Source organism: Neophocaena asiaeorientalis, unplaced genomic scaffold (assembly GCF_003031525.2).
Source record: "Neophocaena asiaeorientalis asiaeorientalis breed wild unplaced genomic scaffold, Neophocaena_asiaeorientalis_V1.1 scaffold324, whole genome shotgun sequence".
Lineage (NCBI taxonomy): Eukaryota > Metazoa > Chordata > Mammalia > Artiodactyla > Phocoenidae > Neophocaena > Neophocaena asiaeorientalis.
The window spans coordinates 479,499-499,375 of NW_020172458.1; the positions used below are offsets into that span (position 1 = coordinate 479,499).

The following is a 19,877-nucleotide window of genomic DNA, read 5'->3' on the forward strand; positions in this document are numbered from 1 at the left end:
AGCAACTGCCTTTTCTTTTCTCGCCCTCTCTCTCTCTCTCTCTCTCTCTCTCTCTCTCTCTCTCTCTCTCTCTCTCTCAATTTCAGTCACATCTTTTTTCTCAAATAAAAAGCCTGTGGAGTCATTCCAGTACCTCCCTAAATCAACTCTGTAGAGATCTGCAAAGGTTAAAGCTGAAAACTGAAACTAATCGGTCCCCAAACTAATGTTTCCATGGTCCTGGCCTTTTCTCAAGGCTATGAATAGCCTTCTTCAAGTGTAGAATATCTTTTGACCTTATGCAGGTGCCTGGGGAGGGTGAGCTCATCCCACACTGTGAGCTACTACAACCCATTCACCCCTGCTGCAAAGTGAGGCACGTCCCCAACGCAAAAATCGCTGGACACAATTGGGCAAACTTCTTCAGCTCAGTGTATCTCAAGTTCAGGACACAATGAAATGGTTCAATTTCAGACTTTTCATAGAAATAGACTTCAATCTTCCTTTATTAAACCATTGCTAAGCCTGCATCAAATGATATGGCCCATATAAAGTGAACAGTCATCTCATCTTTGATAAAGATGAAGAAAAAGAACCTGTGTTAATTCTACCAAATTCACACAGGGTCCAAGGCTGAATCACAAGGTGGACTCATATACTATAAGAAAATCCCATGTTAGTGAATCAAATTAGCCGGTTACTAAACTCTGAAAGCAACTTCCCTCCATAACAACAGCAACAGACAAAAACATCCAAGAGATTTCTAGGGACAAAGCCTGATGGAAACAAAGGGAAGGAGGAGGCTTCGGTCATTTATGATAACTCATAAAACTTGAAAAATTAGTTGGACGGAAGTGTTTACAAGTGACTAGAATCGTCCCACAGATTTAGCCTCTGATCCTTGTTTTAAGGGGGAGAAAAAGTGGTTTTTCACTGATTTGGGGTGGGAAAAAAATGTAGCTTTTGAGCTCAGCACAATGAACTATTTATGTGGCCTGACAAGGCCAATCAATCCAGCCTGCTGTTTATTATAAGGAGCAGTAGGATATTGTTAGCTCTGGTGGGTGGGGGCGGGGCCAAAGACGGTACTGGCCCTGGTACACAATTCTTCCCTTCAAGTGGAAATTTATGTGTGGCCCAGGTGACCCGGGGGTCAGTATGAAGCCTGGGCCAGAATGAAGATGGTTTGTTATGTGTTTCATATTTACAGGACGCCCCCATGTGCTATGGTCTCAGAGCCACTGGCAGATTATGACCTAAGAGTAAAAAGCTGGTCATAATCAGGCTGTAGGCCTAAGGTGGAGGCTTAGAAAGAAAACATTAAGTCAGTAAGCCGGTCCCTTTAATGCCATTTTCTGGTTAATGAAAAATTCTGTAGGGGACCTCAAAGGTCAGATTTTTCATTGTAAAGAGACAATTATCTAAAAAGTTTGATTCTTTCATTGATTTAAAGCTCTCAGGTAATTTTGTCGAACTTACCTGGATAATCACCTTTATTCCTTAACTTAATTAATCCCTTATCTTGTTAAATTAATGAATTACCTTAATTCTCTTATTTGCTTTACAAAAACAAGGCTGGCCAGAGAGGCCTGCCGCTGGTCTACGTGTATGCCATTCCTCGGCCCACTGACCCAAGGAGCATCAGGAGAAACGGGAGAGGCTCAGATCAGCAAGGGAACTCTAGCTCTCCAAGTCCAACGAGGGCAGGCCTCAGGAGTTCTGGAACCTATTTGCAAGAATGCAGGAAGTGCTCTGGGGGATGACTGTAGTTTTAGAGCTAGGTAGGCCTAAAAAAAAATTCTTAAAATGGGAAATCCCCTCCATTGGCAGGATGGGGTTTACAAAAAAAAACAAGAAAGAAAATCCTATAGCTGCTAAACAGCGTGGGCCTCCAGCCAATATTTCATCTGAATAATTCAAAAAAGGAAATGTAACCCAGGGCAGCTGGAGGGGGTAGAGGAAGAAGCAGGAAGGAAGAGAGACACAAAGCTGAAGTCTCAAGCACTATGATCAATGGACAGTTTATTGGACAAATTCTTCTGCAGCCTAAATTTGATGAAAGATTAGCTGTTCTTCCCCATGGTTATGTAAACTTGCTTTTTTTTTCCTCTTTAATGGAACTCTTTGCTAATACATTTCCGGCTCCTGCTTTTGAACAGCTCTATGTTTCTCCTTAAGGAAGTAATAAGCCCCTGAAAAGCCTGCAGCTGAAAGCTAATCTACCTCGGGCGTGCTCAGTGTGCACCGGGCCTGGTCCATGGGGAGGGTGGGCTCGGGAGAAACTGAGGCAATCCAGTTTCCATTTTAGTATAGAATTGAGTCGGGTTGTCTCTGCCATCTTATAGAATCTCTCCTACCATTTCACACAACAATGTCACAAAGGGCAGATAGGGGAGAAAACAAAACTCCAACAAGCTGATACCTGAAAAATCTGTCTTGAGGCCTCAGAAGGGGGAAACAAGATGGTGAAAGGTTTCCTGGTTAGACACATGGATGGATGAGCTATATCTCTGTAAATACTGCCTCCTAAACCGAGAGAGACAAGGCGGAGCCCCAGCGGTTAGAGAGAGAAAGACCCTGCTAAAGCCTGCCCTTACATTAAAAAGAGAGCATGGCGAGACGTGCCCGGCTCAGCTGGCACCACAGTGCTCTCTGAAGTCACCCTTCAGCCAAAAAAATAGATATGAAAGCGAAAGCTAAAGTCCTAGAAAAATCATCGTTTACAAATTTAGTCTACTTTCCCACTGTCAAGAAAATTTTTTTATTAGTTCCCTTTAGTATAGTTATTGTATCGTTACTTGCCGTGTGTGTGAGTGTGTATGCACCCCAAATTTATACAAAAATCAAAACCAAAAGGGCAAACGCCATTCAATTTTCCAGCAGTGCAAAATGTGATACAGTTCACCCAGAAGTTTCCAGTTTGGGTTTGTGTGTGGGGAGGGGCTCTTTCTTCTTTGCCATACCTCTCCTGTTGGTTCTTAGAATTGTTTCAGAAGACAGCAACGCATTTCCACTGGACACTTCGTGCATGGGCTTTTCTGGAGCTTTGCTGGAGAGAGGGTCTTTCTTCATCTCTTTCTTTATTTCCTGTGAGGACAGAGAAAAGGAAAACAAGATTGTAGTTTAACATTTTAGAATGTCTCTGACTATGTTAAGCTTCAGCTTTCTGGAAATGAACTATAGTGACCTCAACTCAGCATAACATTTTTATTTTATTTTAACATCTTTATTGGAGTATAATTGCTTTACAATGGTGTGTTAGTTTCTGCTGTATAACAAAGTGAATCAGCTATACCTATACATATATCCCCATATCCCCTCCTTCTTGCGTCTCCCTCCCACCCTCCCTATCCCACCCCTCTAGGTGGTCACAAAGCACTGAGCCGATCTCCCTGTCAGCAAAACGTTTTTAAAACGCCATTTCTTGTACGTTGTAGTTTGTTTTCCTTACATTTATTAGACAAGCACCTGGTCCTATAAAATGTAATAATGTCCAATACAATGCAACCTCTGTGACTATGGTCATTCCAAGGGATCAAAAAGGCCACCCTACAGCTCCAAATGACAGCCTGTTCTATTTTTTGAACAATGACAATCTTTGGCCAAGCAGAATCGCCCCTCAAAGGCCTTCTGGTTTCTATTCTTCCCAACAGGGGTTTAAAGAAGTATATTCCCAAATCACCATTGTGCTCACAATTATGCTAAACCCAAAAGAAGATGATTTCAGTTCATTTACAGTTACCAAGTTCCTCTGGCTTTTTAATCCCTCAGAGAGAAAAATATAAAAGATAATAAAATAAAATAAAGACTATCATTCTAAGCCAGGGGTCGGCAAACTAAGCCCACCACATGTTTTTGTAAATAAAGTTTCATTATAGCACAATCCCCTTCATTTCGTTTAGGTATTTCCTGTGGCTGCTTTGATGCTACAACGGCAGAGTTGAGTAGTTGGAAGAGACATCCAAGCCAAAACTACCTGGCCCTTTACAGAAAAAGTTTACACCAGGTGGTCTCTTATCAGAGCTCCATTAAGATCTGGATTTTTAAAACCTGATGCCTGATACAATTATTTCAAATTATTGATATTCGAATAATTTACATAATTTTTTTCAAAAGCATTAATAGCCGGAAATGATAGTAACTCACAAAGTGCAGATCTGGGCAGGGTGGGTTCTGGGCTTGTCTGCATCCATGATCACACTGACGTGGGAAAAGGAGAAAGCTAAGGGGCTAGAGCCAAAGCACGGCTGGGTGGCAGGAAGGACTCAAAGATGAGAGATGTGTTCTCTAGAAAGAGCCTGGGACAAGAATTGGACATGGGTCCTTCTATGAATGAACATGAAGATGGAAAATTTGGTGGGAGGCTACAATTTGGCCTGGGCAGAGGTGGAAAAAACAGAACAAAAGCTTGTCAAAACATAGCCACCGCCTGGCAGCTTCCTACACACCCGAGCGTTAGTTACCGTATCCAATTCCCCGATTGCTGGCTCTGTTCACAACAGCCTCGCCCTCTCTCCCTCATGAGGGCCTCACCGGAAACCAGCAACTGCGGTTGGTGCTCTGCTGGGTTGAGAGTTTCAGCTGGTGGCTCAGGCCAACCCAGCACAAAGCGGTGTGCATGCGTGTGTGTGTACACGCACTCCCACCTCAGCAGCCCCGGCACCTGCTAGAACAGCAGTTGCTGGGGGTTTCTGCAGCCTCACAGGCAGATGGCATCAGGGGACAATCTGCAAACATTGCCAGCCTGAGCCGCATGAAAGGATGCTTTCTTAGTGATGGCTGCCAGCCTGCTATGGCTCTAGAAGTAAACAAGGCACCACAGGGCCTCATTCCCCAATCGTTGCTTCTTTGGGGGTAGAGAAGTTGCTCAAACATCACTCTCCACTGTAGGGCAGGTATGACTGTGCAAACACAAATTTCCCACCTAGACACAACATAACGCAGTGATACAACATCCAATTTTGCCAAGGAGTAATTCAGAGAAATTCAGTGGGTTGCAGGTGACATGGTAAGCACTTGCTTAGCACTAACCACGATGCAGTTAGGCAGGGGTGAGGGGGTGCAGATGTTTGACAGACTACGGTAGTCACTGGAGAAGGCCTGAGAAGTTATGGTTGCCAAGAATGTTCACACCCAAGGCTTCAGAGCAGCAACCTGTGAGCTTTGAAGGACTGATCTCATCATGCAGGTGCTTAAGGGCTGAGAAACCAGCAACAGGAGAGAGGCTGCTTCATAAGTTTCAGATTCTGTTGTCCCTCCAATGATTGTTCCCATTTGCCAGATATGTAAGCCTCATGATGACCTAATTTCTTAAGTTGCTTGTTAGATTCAAGCAGGGAGGAGAAAACTTAAAATATGCCCTGAATTTTTCCAAAGAAACCAATCAGACATGTAGGCATGGCGGTGCATCCTGAAGACTCTCCATCTGCCCAACACCCAGGTATACCAGGCTCAACGCAGTCCCACCCAAACCCAACATCGTCCCTCCAACCGGCCCCTTCTCTGGGAGAGACGGGAGCTATCTTGCTTGACAGCCCATCATCAACCCACTTACCCAGGCTGGAAAACTCAGTGTTAACCTTCGTATCTAACCAGCCACCCAGTTGGGCTCTATCTACTTCCTCAATCTGTTTCTCTCCTTCCTCCCAAGCTGCCTTAAAAACATGAATACCAGGCAAGGAACCTGAATAGATATTTCTCCAAAGAAAATAGAAATGGCCAGTAAGCACACGCCAAGATGCTCAAATCATAATTCACTAGGGAAATGCAAATCAAAACCGCAACGATATACCCCTTCATTCCCACTAAGATGGCTAGGTTTTTTGGGGGTTTTTTTCTAAAGGAAAACAAGTGTTGATGAGGACGTGGGGAAACTGGAACCCTTGTACATTGCTGGTGGGAATGTAAAATGGTGCAGTCACTGTGGAAAACAGTACGATGGTTCCTCAAAAAGTTAAACACAGAATTACTGTATGACCCAGCAATTCCACTCCCAGGTATATACCCCAAAGAGTTGAAAGCAGGACCTAAACAGATACTTGTATGCCAACATTTACTGCAGCATTATTCACAATAGCCAAAAAGTAGAAACAACCCAAGTGTCCATCAACAGACGAACAGATAAACAAGATGTGGTATATACATACAATAGAATATTGTTCAGCCTTAAAAAGGAATAAAATTTTGATAATGCTACAACATGAATGAACCTAGAAAACATCATGCTAAGTGAAATAAACCAGACACAAAAGGACAAATATTGTCTTATTCCACGTATATGAGGCACCTAGAATAGGCAAAATCATAGAAGCAGAAATTGACTAGAGGTTACCAGGGAGTAAGGGGATGGGGGGATGAGAGTTAATGTTTAATGGTTATGGAGTTTCTGTTTGGGGTGATGAAAAGTTTTGGAAACAGACAGTGGTGACGGTTGCACAACATTGTGAATGTAATTAATGCCACTGAACTGTACTTTTAAATGGTTAAAATGGCAAATTTTATGTTATAGATATATTTTTACCACAGTAAAAAATACACATGAATACCAGCTTACATTTGAGAGCTTGCCATGTGCCAAAGCTTCCTCTAAGAGCTGCACCTGGATTGCAACTTTTAACCTGCATAACAGCCCTATTCACAGATGCACACGCCAAGTCACAGAGAGCTAAGGAAATCTGTCCGAGGTCAAACAAGTAGGCGCCAGAATTGGAACTCAACCTGTCTAGCTTCAGAGCTCATCTCTTAACCACTCTTCCCCCCAAGTCCTGCCTGCCTCCAGTCCCTCCCCTCCCCTCTCAACCTCCACACTGCCTCAAGGGACACTTTCCTAAAACAATTGTCTGCTCTTGTCACTTTCCTACTGAAACCCTCCAGTTACTTCCAAAAGACCACAGGGCAAGCTCTTTCCTTCAAAAAGCTTTCAAATTGCACAGCAAGCCACGTGTCCCTGTGTACTCACTTCTGGCTCAAACTATCTGACATACATGCTGACCCCAGGGTACCAATTACCATGCAAATGCAAGGTAGGAGTGCATTTTTTGAACACCCTGATGTTCACAGACATCTGATGTCATGGACTCCTACTGGTAGGCTCCCAAAATAGGTGACGATGCCGGTAATGACACAACCTTACACTCGCAAGGCCTTATATAAATTAAAGTGCTTTAACAGATCTTTTTTCGCCTGCTCCTCACGATAACATTTTCATTTTGTTACTGAAATAAATCCTGATTTTTCTAGACTGATATATTTTTTCAGACAAGAATCATGAGAGTCAGAGAGGATGCAAGACCATCAGAAGGCTACAAGGCTAGTAGGGGGCAGGGCAGGCCGTGGGATCCAGCTGCAGGCCTTCTAGGCAGAGCTCTCTTGCTTACACCTCACCTCCCAGGAAGAACCAGTGTCATGGCTATAGCAGGGACAGTCAAAATCACCCCACTGGTGGCTCCAGTGGAAAATTTCACTTTCCTCCACATCTAAAGAATCTGATTTATTGCTTTATCCATAAGCCCACAAGTACAAAGGCTGAAATCCTTGAAGACCCTTATCATCCACACAAAAAAGCCCTTTGCTGCAAAAGAGGGTGGACTTGGCAGTGCAGTAACTCCTGCCTGCCTACAGCTGCCAGCATCCCTGTACCTGGAGCTCTCCGAGGTTCTGATCCAGGTCATGGGACTCTATAGACTTCCTGGGTATGAGCATTCCTTGCCCCCAACCCTCAGTCTCAGCTTTCTAACCACAAGGCCTACACTTTTAACCATCTGTTAAGAACATAGATCCTACTATCTCACTGGTAGAGACTATACCCTGGACCAGAGCTGTGGGCCAAGGGGGCTTACAGAAATTCATACCTGCCCACGTATATAAATCAGCAACGATTCTACTTGCTTTAAAACACAACAGAATAGTCGGGGTATCAGCAAACCTCTTTAGGAGGTAAAGGAAACCCAGTTTATCTCAAAGCTAATGCCTTAACAATGGAAACTTGGCTTGTACAGTAAAACTGAGGCCATCAATAAACTATCGATGCTCCAATGACACTCAAGCTGTTGTCGCAAGGACCCCCCCGAGGGAAAGGAGAGGAGAATTCGCACCATTTCTGCTTCCCAAAGCAGAATGCTGATCAGAGTCTGAGATGGCTTACCCACATCTGGAGGCCAAGAAGCCCCAATAATGCCACTCTAGCAAAAATTCTCTGTGACACATTTAGCAGCCTGCAAACAGCAGCCTCACTGGGCAAAGGCATAATTTGTACACAACTGGAGCTCAACTAGCCTCGTCTGTTTTCTGATAAGTGGAATTGCCTGGATGTGGCTGGTAGCCAAGCCCAGTCAACTACCTCTTTGCCTCTCCCTCCCCCATCCATTACATACTATACAGGTGCTAGAGGGTTGGCTCAGTTGAACCTTAACTTCTTTCAATTAACCAATTAACATCAGTGAAGGTCTGGTTGGGGGGCCCCTCCCTCCTCTCATCCTTTATGTTTTCTACCAACCTTGACACAAGTTAAGACAGAAGTATCACAGTGGATGTAAAGAACGCTGCTGTGAGTCAAAAAACCAGAACCAGTCCTGGCATCATCATTTATCAGGTGGGTGACCTTGCGGGCAACAGTGAAAGCCTCTAAGCAGCTCTTTTGTCATCCCTAAAAGAAGCCTAATGCTAAATGCTTTGGCACCATCATAGAGGTGTCTTCAGGATTAAAGAGTGAATTGGAGAGTAGTATACAAATTGATTACTTATTGTCATTATTAATGTCATCATTAAATAGTAAGTGCTACAAAAAAAAAGAGAGATCTACACCTAATAACACAGATGAATGTTCACAGTCAGAATGCTGAGTGAAAGAAGCCACACCCAAGAGATCACATACTGTACAATTCCATTTATGTGAAGTTTAACAACAGGCAGAATTAATCAATGGTGAGCGATCTCAGAATAGCAGTTACCCTTGAGAAGGTACTGACTGGGAGTGGTACAAGACAACCTGCTGGGAGGATGGAAATGTTCTACAGTTTGGTCTGGGTGATGGTTTGCACAGGTGTACAAACACCTAAAAATTCATTGAGCTGTATTTCTAAGATCTCTGCGCTTCACTGTATGCTATTTCAACGTAAAAAGAACAACATAAATGCGTAAACCAGAAGAATACAGATTCTTTTCACTCAAAATGTGCTAATATTTCATCCTAGGAGGTCAAAAACCGGAAAAGCTAGTGCTTGGGTGTTGTAATATTCATCTCAGGGGGTGGAAAGCCTTCTGGGATCAATAGTAAGGGGATAAATGGTCAGAACATGCCAGATGTACCCTGCCAAGTAGGTGAACCAAGGGGCATCTCATCTAATTGACACAATCAGCTGAGTGGCTCGGCTCCCTCCAAGGCGCCCCTCCTCTCCACCTCAGCTGCTTTCCTCACATCTCACAATAATTCCTTGTCTCCTGCCACCAAGAATACAGGCACACAGAGCAGGCTGGTGCCACTAATACCAGGGGAGCTCGGTGATGCCCTGACCAGCAAGAAATGCTGGTCCTGGGCTTCCCTTGGCATTAGAGTGAGGCTGGGCAGGGTCCCCTAAAGCTCAGGGCTGATGCAGGGCAGGGAAAAGAGGCATCGTTTGTCAGCCTGCCCTCAAGCATGGTCTGTTTCTTTCTGAAGGGTAAGGTTTCCTTTAGAGCTAGATGTGGGTATGGGATCACTAGTACTAGTGCCCCCTACACTAGTTCATGGAAAATCTTTCTGCAAAATTACCACTGTCAGGAGATAAAAGGAAGTCACTAAAAACAAACCCTTACCCCAAATCTACTGATCAAGAGAGTTTTGAATAGATACAGAATCCTGGAAGAGCACAGCGCCAGCCCGCCCCGTCACACACATGCATGATATCTTTCTGCCCGCTCTGCACACAAAGGGCAAGTTTAAGAAGCAGCCACCCCATGAACATTCCCTGCTCGCAGAGACTGTGCTTTCCCAGAATTTGGCTCCCTTCACAATAGGCTAGTCAGTCTCAAAACACCTGGGAAGACACGGCAAGTATCCAGAAAGTAATAGTAGACACCAAGGGAGCTTCTACCTGTAAGACTCCATTTCTTTAAAAAAATACATCTCATTATCACAATTTTTTTTTTTTTTTTTTTTTTAGCCTCTCACTGTTGTGGCCTCTCCTGTTGCGGAGCACAGGCTCTGGACGCGCAGGCTCAGCGGCCATGGCTCACGGGCACAGCCGCTCCGCGACATGTGGGATCTTCCCGGACTGGGGCACGAACCCATGTCCCCTGCATCGGCAAGCGGACTCTCAACCACTGCGCCACCAGGGAAGCCCCACAATATTTTTTGAAATACCCATGCCGCTGAACCACAAAATGCGCCAAGTTCATTAGAAACAATTGCAAAGAAAATGTATATAAAATATCTGAAGTAAATATGAGGATATGATAGAGCAGAGTGGTGAGCACACTGGTATTTGTTATTCACTTTCTTTTTCTAATGCTTGAAATATTTCATAACTTCCCCTGAAAAGTACATAGTGAAACCACATTGATGTCTCATATCACAATGGCTTTCTTACATTTCCAAATTTCATTGCCACTTAGAAAAGCGCTCTGAAATATCATCATAAAGACACCTAAGATATTTTCAGCTCAAAACTAATTTTTTTTAAAGTAACAGGATACCTATTGTTATGCCTCTATGTAAATCTTCAACTGCATTATCTACACTATTATATATTTGTAGTATTATCTCCCAAGAATCACCAATAGCACAAGCCCAGGCAAGAGGCTCTCGACCTGCAGGATGGGAATGAATGCTGCAAAGAGCTCAGCCAGTGCTAGATTCCGGACAAATATAAGACCGGCTACCTTCACGTTCCGAAGAGATGACATAGCTTCCTGATGTAAGACACAATTACCTGCATGACAGTCAATGCCTTTATATATGCCCATGCCCTGCTAAACAGTTAGATTATTACCATTGGATCAAAGGCTATCAATACTAACCAACTGTTTGTACATGCTTTAGTGAGCACTTAATAAATATTTGTCAAATGAATGGCCAATTTCACAGAGTGTTATGGGCAAGATAGCTATCTACAGGCAAGAGGGAGTATTTTCAATTCAGCCCAAAGCTATGACAACATGGAAATCTGTATCATCCCTACAATGATACAACTGGTGCTCACTGGATCATAATCAACTTCTCACCTAAGAGGATACAGATCTGGCTTAAGAGTGGTAGGAAGAAGATAGAGTAAGAAAATTCAGGGCTTCTCTGGTGGCACAGTGGTTGAGAGTCCACCTGCTAACGCAGGGGACACGGGTTCGTGCCCTGGTCCGGGAAGATCCCACATGTTGCTGGGCGGCTAGGCCCGTGAGCCATGGCCGCTGAGCTTGCGCGTCCGGAGCCTGTGCTCCGCAACGGGAGAGGCCACAATAGTGAGAGGCCCGCGTACAGCAAAAAAAAAAAGAAAAGAAAATTCACAGAGTGCCTTATTTATTTAAACAAGCAATACCATTTCTTTTTAGACTACGAATATTAGATATTCAAAATAAATTTACTCATTTAAAAAGTAAACCTTAATAACACTAGAAGAAAACATGAGAGAAAGATTTTTACAATCTCAGAGTGGGAAAGACTCTTTGACACTGACACAGAATCCAGAAGCCACAGAAGAAAGGGTTGATGAATTACAGAAAACTATAAATACAACACAGAAAAAAAGGTTTACCAAGAAAGACAAAAGTCAAAGCGCGAGAATATTGCCTGTTATAAAGACGGACCTCTTTCCACAAAGTATCAGCAAAGAGATCAATAACCCAACAAAAAATAGCAAAGGACAATTCATAGAAAAAAATGACTCAAACACATGAAAAGATGCTTAACCACGCTCATAAGAAAGATGCAAATTACAGTGGGATTCATCTCACCATATCTGAGCAGTACTCACTACACAGAACAACCCTGAATCCTTTTGGCTATTTTCTTAAATGAAAATTGTAGCATTTATACCTTCTGTGTTAGAATGTTTACACAGCACGTAGCACAGTGCCTGGCATACAACTGGTACTCACACAGAGAATAAGTATGAGAGATACAGAGAACAGCAAGCACAAAACTCTCCAGAAGCTGACAGTCTACATAGGGAGGGATGTAAATAACTTGTTAATTACGAGATACCTTTTTTTCTTGATATTAAATATCATAAAGTTTCTCAATGGACCTCTCTGATACCCAGTGGATTTCTTAGCCCTACTGATAAGCAAGATATAGCTTTTATCTGTCATATCGGCAACAATCAAAAAAATTGGTAATATAATGTTGGCAATGATGTAGAGAAAGATACCCACTTGTACTTTCCACTGAGAGTATAAACTGATGTATAAATTGTTACAACCTCTGTGGGAAGCAATGTGGCAATTACCTATCAAAATGTTAAATGCCTACACCTTTTGACTCAGTATTTCCACTTCTAGGAATTCAAACTGCAAATACACTTGCAAAGTGGCATATGTACAAGATTAATGGTTACAGCATTGCTTAACTTAGCAAAAGACTGAAAGAATGTAAACGTGTGTCAGTAGAGAACTGGTTCCATGAATCCACACCGTGCAACTCTCTCCAAGAATGAGGCTGGTCCATAAGTGCCAATAAGAATATACACCGAGTCATGTTACTAGGTAAAAAGCCTAATAATGTATGCAAGCATTTGTGTGAGTTTGTACGCATGCCTCACTGTGTAATGCAGAATAACAAACTGATAACTGAGGCCTTCAGAGGGGGAAACAGGGTGGCTGAGAGACAGGGAAAGCATATTTTGTCCCTTTTAATTGGTACCATGTGCCTTTGTTAGCCAGACAAAATTTTAACTGACTTAAAAATTAATAATTAAAATGTGTTTAGTATTTCCCAATCATTAGACTATTGCCTGCTACTTTTTCTGCAAACAAGAGATAAATTGACACTGCCCCCTAATATAATTCGATTATATCATTTCCACTGCTAATTTGAAAGATCCCAACATAACCAGTCACAGTGAGAGCAGTATATATGAACAGATACAAAGCTTTAAAGAAAGCTCTTCAGTCCATATATTTCATCAAGAAGGGGACACAGGAAAGTTAAGATGTGAGAGAAATCATGCCAGGCCCAATAATCAATTGTTTTTTCAATTATTTCATACAAAATTCAACATTATGGAAATATAATTATAATTAATGGCATGACAATAACCGATAAAGACAAATAAAATGCATATAAAGAGGCGATATTAAATCTTTCTTGTAGTTTTATCATGGGAAGAATACATTCTGCTTTGGTGCCCAGAGTTCAAGTTACAAGAGTTAAACAGTTTGGGATTGGTTAATTATACTCAGAAAGGTTAATTAAACAATGTCAAATTGAGCTCCCCAAGGAGTGGGCACTTTCTCCATCAGTCTCTTCCAGAAAAAATTTTAAATGTTTCTGATAGCATCATACCTACTCCATGAAGCAGTACTATCTGAAACACAAAAATTATTGGGTGTTTTGCTAGGTAAACAGCTCGCTCTTGAAGAAAAAAAGAAGAAGGGACATCCAAGGTCCAACAGCCATTTCTTCCATCTTTTCTTCCTGTCATCTTTTTAACAGCTTTGATGACGATTGAGAGCCTGTGCGTCTGTGGCTCTTTGCTGGATTCCTGACCACAGCACTGACCACTGTATGAGTCCAAAAGTCTCTCTCTCAGCTACTTTGTAAGTGCCTCAGGGGTAAGAAATACGTCTCACTCATCTTTCATCCCCAGACACTCAATAAATCTTGGCCAGCAGGCACTCAATAAATGTTAGCCATTATCATTAGCTCTATCATTCTTTTAACCATTATTTGAGTACCTACTGTGTGTCAGATATAAGTGAAAACAGTACATGCATCTAGCTGAATGTTAATTTTTACAGTCACAACCACTTCTAAGACTAATAATTTAATGGAAAAATACAAGGCAATCTACCTGAGAAAGACTTCAGAGTAATGATCGTAAAGATGATCAAAGAACTCGGGAGGAGAATGGATGCACAGAGCAAGAAATTAGAAGTTTTTAACAAAGAATTACAAAATATGAAGAAAAACCAAACAGAATTAAAGAATACAAAAACTAAAATGAAAGATACACTAGAAGGAATCAATAGTAGATTAAGTGAGGCAGAAGAACAGATCAGTGAGCTAGAAGAAAGAGTGGTGGAAATCACTGCTGGTGAAATAGAAAAAAAGAATGAAAAGAATGAGGACAGTTTAAGAGACCTCTGAGACAATATCAAGCACACTAATATTCACATTATAGGGGTCCCAGAAGGATAAGAGACAGAGAAAGGGCCTGAGAAAATATTTGAAGAGATAATAGCTGAAAACGTCCATAACCTGGAGAAGGAAACAGTCACCCAAGGCCAGGAAGCACAGAGTCCCATACAGGATTAACCCACCAAGGAATACACCACGACACATTGTAATCAAAATAACAAACATTAAAGATAAAGAGAGAATATTAAAAGCAACAAGTGAAAGCAACAAATAACATACAAGGGAACTCGCACAAGGCTATCAGCTGATTTTTCAGCAGAAATTCTGCAGACCAGAAGGAAGTGGCACAATATACTTAAAGTGATGAAAGAGAAAAACCTACAACCAAGAATACTCTACCCAGCAAGGCTCTCATTCAGATTTGATGGAGAAATCAAAAGCTTTACAGACAAGCAAAATCTAAAAGAATCCAGCACCACCAAACCAGCTTTACAACAAATGCTAAAGGAACTTCTCTAGGCAGAAAAGAAAAGGGTACAACTAGAAACAAGAAAATTACAAAATGGAAAAGTTCACTGGTAAAGGCAAACAAACAATAAAGGTAGGATATTATGCACACACAAAGCTAGTAGGCAGGTTAAAAGACAAAAGTAGTAAAATCATGTGTATCCACAATAAGCAGTTAAGGGATACACAGAACAATTACATGTAAAATATAAAATCAAAAATAGTAATCGTGAGGGGAGGAGAGTACAAATGCAGGGTATCTAAAAGGTCTCAGAAATTAAGAGGTCAACAACTTAAAACTAGTGCATAAAAATATAGACTCCTATACAAAAACCTCACGGTAACTGCAAAACAAAAATCTATAACAGATGTGCACACAAAAAAGAAAGAGGAATCCAAATATAACAGTAAAGATAGTCACAAGGGAAGAGAACAAAAAAAAGAGGGGGGGAAAAAGACCTACAAAAACAAATCCAAAACAATTAACAAAATGGCAATAGGAACGTACATATTGATAATTACCTTAAAAGTAAATGGCCTAATTGCTCCAACCCAAAGACACAGACTGGCTGAATGGATACAAAAACAAGACCCATATATTTGCTGCCTACAAGAGACTCACTTCAGATCTAGAGACACATACAGACTGAAGTGAGGGGATGGAAAAAGATATTGCATGCAAATAGAAGTCAAAAGAAAGCTGGAGTAGCAATACTTATATCAGACAAAACAGACTTTAAAATAAAGACTGTTACAAGAGACAAAGAAGGATGGTAGATAATGGTCCAGAGAGAAAATCAATAAGGAAACACAGGCCTTAAATGACACATTAGACCATATGGACTTAATTCATATTTATAGAGTATTTCACCCTAAAGCAGCAGAATACACATTATTTTCAAGTGCACATGGAACATTCTCCAGGATAGATCACATGCTGGGCCACAAAGCAAGCCTTGGTAAATTTAAGAAAACTGAAATCATATCAGCAAAAAAAGCATGCTTTTATCAGCAAAACAGCATCTTTTCAGACCACAACGCTATGAGGCTAGAAATCAACTACAAGAAAAAAACTGCAAAAAACACAAACATGTGGAGGCTAAACAGTATGCTACTAAACAACCAATGGATCACTGAAGAAATCAAAGAGGGATTCAAAAAAATACGTAGAGACAAATGAAAATGAAACACACAATCATCCAAACTCTATGGGACACAGCAAAAGCAGTTCTAAGAGGGAAGTTTATAGCAAAACAAGCTTACCTCATAAACAACAAAAATCTCCAATAAACAACCTAACCTTATACCTAAAGCAACTAGAGAAAGAAGAACAAACAAAACCCAAAGTTAGTAGAAGGAAAGAAATCATAAAGATCAGAACAGAAATAAATGAAATAGAGAGTTTAAAAACAATAGAAAAGATCAATGAAACTAAAAGCTGGTTCTCTGAAAAGACAAACAAAATTGATAACCTTTAGCCAGACTCATCAAGAAAAAAAGAGGGAAAGGGCACAAATAAATAAAATAAGAAATGAAAAAGAAATTACAACCAACGTCACAGAAATTCAAAGGATCAAAAGAGACTGCTTCGAGCAACTATATGCCAATAAAATGGATAACCTAGAAGAAATGGTCAAATTCTTGGAAAGGTATGATCTCCCAAGACTGAACCAGGAAGAACTAGAAAATATGAACAGACCACTTACCAGTACTGAAATTGAATCAGTAATTTAAAAACTCCCAACAAGCAAAAGTCCAGGACCAGATGGCTTCACAGGTGAATTCTACCAAACATTTAGAGAAGAGTTAAAATCTATCCTTCCTAAACTACTGCAAAAAATTGCAGAGGAAGGAACACTTCTCAACTCATTCTATGAAGCCACCATCACAGTGATACGAAAACCAGACTAAGATATCACACACACAAAAAAAGAAAATTACAGGCCGATATCACTGATGAACACAGATGCAAAAATCCTCAACAAAGTACTAGCAAACTGACTCCAACAATACACGTAAAGGATCATACACCATGATCAAGTGGGATTTATCCCAGGGATGCAAGAATTTTTCAGTATCCACAAATCAATCTATGTGATACACCACATTAACAAACTGAAGAGCAAAAACCATATCATCTCAATAGATGCAGAAAAAGCTCTTGATAAAATTCAACATCCGCTTATGATTAAAAACTCTTCAGAAAGTGGGCATAGAGGGAACATACCTCAACATAATAAAGGCCATAAATGACAAACCTACAGCTAACATCATACTCAATGGTGGAAAGCTGAAAGCATTTCCTCTAAGATCAGGAACAAGATGCCCACTCTCACCACTTTTATTCAACATGGTTTTGGGAGTCCTAGCCACAGCAATCAGAGAAGAAAAAGAAATAAAAGGAATCCAAATTGGAAAAGAAGTAAAACTGTCACTGTTTGCAGATAACATGATGCTGTACATAGGAAATCCTAAAGACAGTACCAGAAAACTACTAGAGCTCATCAATGAATTCAGTAAAGTTTCCTAGAGTAATGGAAATAAAAACAAAAATAAACAAACGGGACTGAATTAAACTTAAAAGCTTTTGCACAGCAAAGGAAACTATAAAAAAAACGAAAAGACAACCTATGGACAGGGAGAAAATATTTGCAAACAATGTTACCAACAAGGGATTAATTTCCAACATATACAGACAGATCATACACCTTAATATCAAAAAAGTAAACAACCCAATCTAAAAATGGGCAGAAGACCTAAACAGACATTTCTCCAAAGAAGACATACAGATGATCAACAGGCACATGAAAAGATTCTCAATAGGGACTTCCCTGGTGGCACAGTGGTTAAGAATCCGCCTGCCAATGCAGGGGACATAGGTTCGAGCCCTGGTCTGGGAAGATCCCACATTCCGCGGAGCAACTAAGCCCACGCGCCACAACTACTGAGCCTGTGCTCTAGAGCCCATGAACCACAACTGCTGAAGCCCGTGTGCCTAGAGCCCGTGCTCTGCAACAAGAGGAGCCACTGCAATGAGAAGCCTGTGCACCACAAGGAAGAGTAGCCCCCGCTTGCTGCAACTAGAGAAAGCCTGCATAGCAATGAAGACCCAACGCAGCCAAAAATTAATTAATTAATTTTAAAAAAGATTCTCAATATCACTAATTATTTGAGAAATGCAGATCAAAACTACAATGAGGTATCACCTCGCACCAGTCAGAATGGTCATCAGTAAAAAGTCTACAACAAATAACAAATGCCTGGAGAGGGTGTGGAGAAAAAGGAATCCTCCTATGCTCTTGGTGGGAATGTAAATTGGTGCAGCCACTATGGAGAACAGTATGGAGGTTCCTTAAAAAACTAAAAATAGAACTACCATATGATCCAGCAATCCCACTCCTGGGCATATATCCAAAGAAAACTCTAATTCAAAAAGATACATGCCCCCCAATGTGCGTAGCAGCACTGTTTACAATAGCCAAGACATGGAAGCAACCTAAATGTCCATCAACAGATGAATGGGTAAAGGAGATATGGTATATACGGTGTAAGATATACACCATCTCTTCTCTACCATATCTACGATATTCCATTGTGTGTGTGTGTTACACACACACACACACACACACACACACACACACACAATGGAATATTACTTACTCATAAAAAAGAATGAAATAATGCCATTTGCAGCAACATGGATGGACCTAGAAATTATCATATTAGTGAAGTGAGTCTTAAACATAAGACCTGATACCATAAAACTCCTAGAAGAAAATGTAGGGAAGAAAATCATCAATACTGGTCTTGGCAATAATTTGGGTACAAACAACTAAAGAAAAAAAATGGGACTACCGCTCAAAAGTTTCTGCAACGCAAAAGGAACAATTAACAAAATCAAAAGACAATCTACATAATGGGAGAAAAATTCTGCAAACCATATATCAGATAAGGGGTTAATCTCCAAAATATATAGAGAACTCAGTCAACTCAAAAAAAGAATCTGATTTTAAAATGGGCAGAAGAACTAAACAGACATATCTCCAAAGAGGACAACAAAATGGCCAATAGACACATGAAAAGATGCTTAACATAGGGGAAATGCAAATCAAAACCACAATGAGATACCACCTCACACCTGTCAAAATGGCTATCATCAAGAAGACAAGGGACAACAGGTGCTGGCGAGGATGTGGTAAAAAGGGAACTCTCATACACTGTTGGTGAGAATCTAAAGTTGGTCCAACCACTATGGAAAACAATATGGAGGTTCCTCAAAAAATTAAAAATAGATCTACCATATGATTCAGCAATTCTACTCTGGGCATATACCCAAAAGAAATGAAAACAGGATTTCAAGAGATATATTCACTCCCATGTTTATCACAGCATTATTCACAATAGCCAAGATTACAGAAACAACCAAAATGGCCATTAGTAGATGAATGGATAAAAACTATGTGGTGCATATACACAATGGAATATTATTCTGCCACGAGAAAGGAAGCTATCCTGCCATTTGCAACAAGATGGATAGACCTTGAGCACGTGATGCTAAGCGAGATAAGTCAGACAAAGACAAATACTGTATGATATCACTTATATGTGGAATCTAAAAATTTAACAAGGTCCTAAAGCACAGGGAACTATATTCACTCTCCTGGGATAAACCATAATGGAAAAGAACATATAAAGAATGTACATATGTGTATAACTGAGTCATTTTGCTATACAGCAGAAATTAACATTATATTGTAAATTAACTATACTTCAATAAAAAATAAATTAAAAAAATAAAAAAGTTAAACTTATAAAAAACAGAGAGTAAAATGATGCTTGCCAGGGGATAGGGGGTAGTGATAAGAGTGACAGTGTTTAAGGGTACAAATTTGTAATGAGAAGTAAATAAGCCATAGAGGCCTAATCCATAGTATAATGAATACAGACAATAATACTGTACTATAATTACGTAATGTGAAAAATATCGCTACACTGGCCGCCATATTACAATACACAAATGTATCAAAGTAACACGTTGTACACCTTAAACTTACAGAATGTTACACATCAAATTTATTCAATTTTTAAAAGGGGAAGTGCTGGGTGAGGACTGATTACCGGGCAG

At 40.7% G+C, this 19,877-nt stretch overlaps 1 protein-coding gene across 2 annotated transcripts in view; it reads right to left on the reverse strand.

The window, feature by feature from the left end:
• SH3KBP1 (SH3 domain containing kinase binding protein 1) overlaps nt 1-19,877 on the reverse strand; it is a 254,503-nt gene that overhangs the window by 199,319 nt on the left and 35,307 nt on the right. For both annotated transcript variants that reach the window (XM_024737998.1, XM_024737999.1), the window contains exon 2: nt 2,943-3,066. In XM_024737998.1, coding sequence (XP_024593766.1) covers nt 2,943-3,066 — 124 coding nt within the window. The remainder of the gene's footprint in view (nt 1-2,942; nt 3,067-19,877) is intronic.